Source organism: Lonchura striata, chromosome 9 (assembly GCF_050655825.1).
Source record: "Lonchura striata isolate lonStrDom1 chromosome 9, ASM5065582v1, whole genome shotgun sequence".
Taxonomy (NCBI): domain Eukaryota; kingdom Metazoa; phylum Chordata; class Aves; order Passeriformes; family Estrildidae; genus Lonchura; species Lonchura striata.
Genome location: NC_140711.1, coordinates 2,484,871 through 2,490,870, shown reverse-complemented (window position 1 = coordinate 2,490,870; position 6,000 = coordinate 2,484,871). Strand labels below are relative to the sequence as shown.

The window sequence follows — 6,000 nt, the reverse complement described above, 5'->3', positions numbered from 1 at the left end:
TTGGGCCAACAGCTCTTCAGTATGAATTTTCTCATCATCTTATTTGAAATTCAAGCCACAGAGCTTTCACTTCACATCAAAAAATGTCATGGCAAACTCAACAGCCCCAATGTACAGGAAGCTGAATAAAGACAAAAGGGTGGAAACGCTGCCAAAGATAATCCCAGGACACCAGTGACATCTAGGGGCTGCTGAGGTGGGAAAAACTCGGACAAAGGCTCCTCCCAACAGCTCTGCAGGGCAAGCCCTTGGCTCGGCTGCTGGCAGAGCACACCTCACCAAGGAGGAGTAGGTGAATACCCGAAGCCACGTTTAACTCGTACTCTTATTACACTTACAGTTGAAAAGAAATTTGCCAAAACCAGAAATGAGTGTGAAACCTTGCCTGGCAATTTATCCCACCAGCAGCACCTCAGTGCTCCCAAGGTTCGTGTTATCAGTTATCAGAACTTGCATCCAAAAGCCAGCTCCCCTGGCGTGGCACAGGGTGGCACAGGGACCCCGTTAGGTGGTGACACTCAGGTTTGGAGCTGTCAGAGCTCCACCAACACATCTCTGCTCTCTGCATGCTGCCCTGAGCGAGGAACGCGGGTGCTGTTAGGGATAGCAGGGTTTTCAGACAGGCACAGAACTGCCCTCACATTTAGGATTAATTCAGAGGACTGCAAAGAGCAGACAATGCGTTTAACAGCATGTTTTAAAATGCAGCTCTTGGCAATTAAGTGCACACCACCACCACTGTGCCCTTGGTGTGAAGGCAATTCCCCTGTGGGCTGACCTGTTCTGTGGTACCCACACACCTTGATTGTGCAGCTTACAGAAGGATCTGGGTCCTTTATGACCAAATCAGGGCTTGTACTAGCTTGCTCTATATAAAAAATTCCACCAACCTCTCAAAACACAGCCATGGAAAAAGAAGAGTTAATTTAGGTCTCATAACCGGGGTCCCTTCTGAACAGGAGTCCAAGCCCTGAGCTCCAGCACTGCCCCACTCACCAGAGAAGCAAACATGAAGAGGGAAGCACTGCAGCTTGGAAAGTTCCAGCAATTTTCACAGACAACACGTCACACCTCGAGAGAAGACTGAAAATCACTGTGGAGAGCAAATGCAGGGGGCATAACTGGAACTCTGTCCCTAAGCCAGCCCTGTAAGGGCTCAGGGGCTGCAGCTGACACTGAGCAAAGCAGAAAGCACAAGGGTGTCTTGTGGCAGATTTGATCACCACAGAGCCCAGCTGCACTGCTCTTCCAGGAAATCTGCACGTGACTTCAGAACAACTCCTCAATATAAAGATTCAATCTTCCATGTGAGCACTAAACTTAGATGTCAGAAAAGCTGGCAGCAATTTTACTCCAGGGCAGAAAGGCAGAGCTAACATCACAGCAAGCTCTAGAGTCTGCAATACCAGCTCACATACCATCAGTAAAGCACATATTCTGACTTCTTACTTGGAGCAGAAGCCTCAAGGAACAAAAAGGCAACTAAAAATATATCTGTTTTATTTACCAGTTTTCTAAAAAGCAAAGTCATAAAAATTAGTCACAAGTGGCAAAACCAAAATATATTGCACAGTGTACAGAAAACATTGTTGACATGTTGACAAAGTGTCATCACAAATAAATCATCTTACAACAGTTTGGAAAAATTACAGCTTCAGAATCTTATCTATAAATGGAGGCATGTAGATTTAAAGTTACAGGAAAATATTTTAATACCACCCTGTAAATGCAAACACTTTAAGGATGCAAGATTAAGTCCATAAGTAAGCACATCCACAAAATGCTCTAAATATACTTTTCTCTTCCTTTCACTAAGTTATGGTTACAAGATGGTCATTGAAAAAAAATAATAAAAGAACTGAGGACAAATAAAAAAAGACGTAGGAAAAAAAAAAAGCATGCTAAAGCAAGGAAGTTCAAAGTGGTTGAGAAGTCTTTGAAAATTATTTGTATAATGATGATGCACTCCTTTTTATATAAAGCTTTTGTATTTCCCAAAGCCTGGTCCATATTTGTGTCTCCATGTAAAAATGAAATATATTTAATATGTTGGTATAGCTGCACTGTTCCATTTATGATTAAAACATTGAATACATCGGACGTGAACACCAACACTGGAAAATTTCTCATTCACTTTGTATTTACAAATATTTACGTTTGACTTTGCTGAATTGTAAAGACAGGCATCAGGTCTTGCTGGGTAGTGCTTCACACTACATTTAAAATACTTAGTCATTCTTTAAAATTGTGATTCTGCTTGTTTCACAAGTTGACACACTTTGCTACCCGCAGAACCTGTCTCCAATGCAAATTCTCCAATTAATAACTAATTACTTTAAACAAATTATTTCTTCTGCTAAGCGAATACGAGTCACTTTTGCATGTTTTTGGTGTCAGATCTAACTTCACATCCTCTCTGTATACAAAGAGAAATATTTGTATAGAATGAAAATAACCTTAAATTTCAGTGAAAAGAAATGTTATCCTATGAAAAAAGGAAATGCTTTCCATAAAAAATATTTTAAGACAAACATATCGAAGTTAATTGAATTAACTTTCATAATTTTTCACCCCAAGACTTACAGCTGACATCTAGCAACACAGCAACTAAACTGCTTTGAAGGACTAAATTAGTCCTTTAACTAACCAACATACTAACAGTTGTTCTCTCATGTTTTCTTCCCACATCCAACAGACATAAAGAGCACAAGAACATAAAGTACACACATTCAAGTCAATACAATCTCAGAGGCATTAAAATGAAATCTTTAACAGCAAAGGATTCCAGCCACCCTAAATTTGAGATTATGTAAATCAAATAGCGTGAGTCAACACTATTCTCAAAATCACTTCTTTTTTTATAAAAGCTATCTTCAAAGGACAAGCCACATCGATTTCTCTCTTGTCACATACAAATTTGATGTTTGTTTAGCCACATTGGAAAAACTGACAGCCAACCTCCTGACAAAACAAGTCAGAAATAAAGGTTAAAGTTAGCCCAAGTTCTGTCTAACAGCCACTGGAACATGGGCAGTCATCTTCTGTGGTCCTAAGTTTTTAAAATCTTTAAGCATAAGGATTTCTTGAGTACAAATTTCTCAGAAATTATGCTTCAAGGTAATAAACAGTTCATTGTTTTGCAGTGTCCATTTACATAAAAGGCTACAGAGTTGTCTACAGTCCTCTGTACTTACACATCAACATGAACTTTAGTACCAGACCATCTTATAAAATCAGCTCAACATTCCTCTTAGACAAAAAGAGTTTCTACATTCAAAACTAGAGGAGACAAACAAAGAGGATCAACTGGTATGAGAAGGGCAAATGTGAATTGATTTCCTTGAAGGTTATTTCTCCTACTATGCTGGACCACTTCAAATATTAAGAACAATGCTAAAGAGCCACTAAGCAAAATTGCTCAACAATTTATAATGCTGAACCATCACCAAAAGGAGATCTGAAGAACAGTATGTATGTCAGGAGATTTCAGCACTTCTTAACCCACTCTACAAAAATCAGTAGGCATCAATGAAAGTGTCTATAGTTTATAAAGAAATACTTGAGGCATGTAAGTGCAAAATGAGTCTTTTAAAGAAAAGCTATACCATCTTCAACAATGTCCTTACTGGGAAGAGATTGCCACCATTTAAAAAGAGATTCATTCACAAATGACTCTTCTAGAGCAAGAAAAACACATTTGCTTTTATGAACTGCATTCATCCTGCTGGATAGAAGATTAAAACCTCTGTGGATCCTTCACTGTCGTTTTGAAGCAATTTTCAAAACAACAGGCTCAAAGGCTATGTTTGTTCTTCACTGACTTGATTCAGGGAAACCAAGTTGTTTTCTCCACTATCTTCAATCATTTCATTAAGGTCCATTTCATGGATTTCTTCATCATATGATGTATAAAAATTGCTCTGTATATTGTCCTCACAAAAAATACATTCCTAAAAAGAAAAAAAGAATAGAAGCACTCATAAGCAAAATAAAAAAATAAAAAGCTTTTCCAAGCAGCAGTCCACCTGCATGCAATCCTTGATTCCAAGAGAACCTCTCCACCTGTGTTGTATTTTACTCCACAACTTTTCCACACACCGTGATTTTATAAAGTGCAATAAATCAATGAAAGTACTTGAGAACTCTACTGGAAGCAGCTGTGCCAAAGACCACAAGGTGGGTGCTTGTAGGCTCAGTGCTGCAGTAACATTAAGCCCATGATTAGGATTCCACTGCAATTTCTTCACACTGACATTTGAAACACTCATGTGCAAACAGAGCCTCTTGTGTTTGACAGTTTTTGCATAAAAAAAGCCACAAATGATAGAAAGCTTAAGGAAAAGAAAATGCAATCAGATATTTGTGTGTGAATAGGTAAAATACACAAACAAATAAAATTGCATGGATGCTTTGTTCTGTTGGATTTTTTCTTTTTTTGTTTTTTCCTTTCAAGCCATTAAACTATTTAGAGGAATCATAATCCTGAGTGAGAAGTCTGATAGAAAAAATGATCAGTGCATTGCCCTTCATTTTGTACTCTGAAAACAATGGACATCCATTGCTGCACATAAAGTAGAGATTTTTATGTAATAAAGTTTCTGCTGTGTTGCTAAAGCATTTCAAATAGAGACATGGAAATTCAAAAAGAGGAAGCAAATTTCTTGTACTGTATTCACCACTACTTTAATTTCCTCCATTGGAAGGAAGATTTATGCTAAATTGAATCAGCCTAGAAACCACCGTGTGGAAGTTTCAACTTCTTTTTTTTCCTATGCATAATTGACCAAGCTTTCATAGCAACAGGAAAGGAAGAGTCTAACACAGGCAGCTAATAATTTAAGCACTATTATACATGCAAAAGTAATTAACCCATTAAACTTACAGAATTAGCAACAGTTTTTGGCAGTCCACCTTGCTGGATCCATGGATGAACTTCAATAAGCTCTCGTTTTTGTTCTTCTGTAAATTTTGGCTGTAGTTTCTGCATTTGCTTCAATTTCTGCTTATCTTCCTTTAAAACTGTTTCCAAATCCCTAAAATAAAATGTATTTAGAAATTGAGCTTCATCAGTTTCTGGGCTTCATGCCTACGTGAGGTTACACAGTCAAATACTAACATTTTTAAAGACAATTTTTGTTCCAGAACGTTATGCTTAGAAATCTTGTATTGGAAGAAAATGAAATGTGATTACTCCAGCTGCTCTCTGCATTTGCAGACATCTCTGCTGGCTCACTGTCTTTTCAAATCCCACCAATGAGAAGTTTTCCTAGAGCTATTCAGGCAGCACCACCAGTGAAACCAGCAAAGCTCCAGTTTCCCCCAGGTCCAAGCCCCCCTTCAGTGGGAGGACAACCCAAAGCAGACACTTGATGCACAGGAGATATAGCAGGAGTAAGATGTGTTTAAGAAGATCGGCAAGAACAAACTAAACTTTAGAAAAACAGCTCTATTTCAGCAGCCAAAATTCTCTCTCCCTCCAAATGCCCTACACCTCCATTCAGGAATCTACAAAAACCCATCCCACAGCAACATTTACAAGCTGTATCCCTCTATAGAAGATGACAATAGAAAGCAAGTTCCAAAAAACCCAAAATAATTTCTATTCCTTACAGGATACCTAAGAACAGGTTGGATTTGCACTTCACTCCTTGGGCATCACACTCTGACAATGAGCTTCACTCTACTTAACCAAAATATCCTGTTCTTTGGCAGGCTTTGCTGCTTTTATGGGTTACTGGAATTCACACCTATGGCTGTCAACACTTCAGACTACAAAAACTGAGAAATGTCAAAGTATCTTTAAAACTAGAAAATAAAAAGCTAAACTTCTTACAACATATTCTTTACTTTCCCCATCATGCCTGTGCTTCTGTATTTTGAAAGCTTGTTTACCTTCCCTTTCAAAGGCTTGTCTTTACTGAAACCTCCACTTCTTCTCAGAACACCATTCATTGCTCCCAAGAAATAGAAACAAGGAGGTTAAAAAAGAAATCCACAGAC

The 6,000-nt window shown here is 38.4% G+C and overlaps 1 protein-coding gene across 34 annotated transcripts in view; it reads right to left on the bottom strand.

The window, feature by feature from the left end:
• Positions 1-1,483: 1,483 nt before the first annotated feature.
• The window catches only part of PER2 (period circadian regulator 2), a 45,953-nt gene continuing 41,436 nt past the window's right edge, over positions 1,484-6,000 (bottom strand). For all 34 annotated transcript variants that reach the window (XM_085587501.1, XM_085587505.1, XM_085587514.1 and 31 more), the window contains 2 exons: positions 4,883-5,033; positions 1,484-3,950 (listed from right to left, as the gene is read on the bottom strand). In XM_085587501.1, coding sequence (XP_085443627.1) covers positions 3,801-3,950; positions 4,883-5,033 — 301 coding nt within the window. In that variant the 3' untranslated portion in view covers positions 1,484-3,800. The remainder of the gene's footprint in view (positions 3,951-4,882; positions 5,034-6,000) is intronic.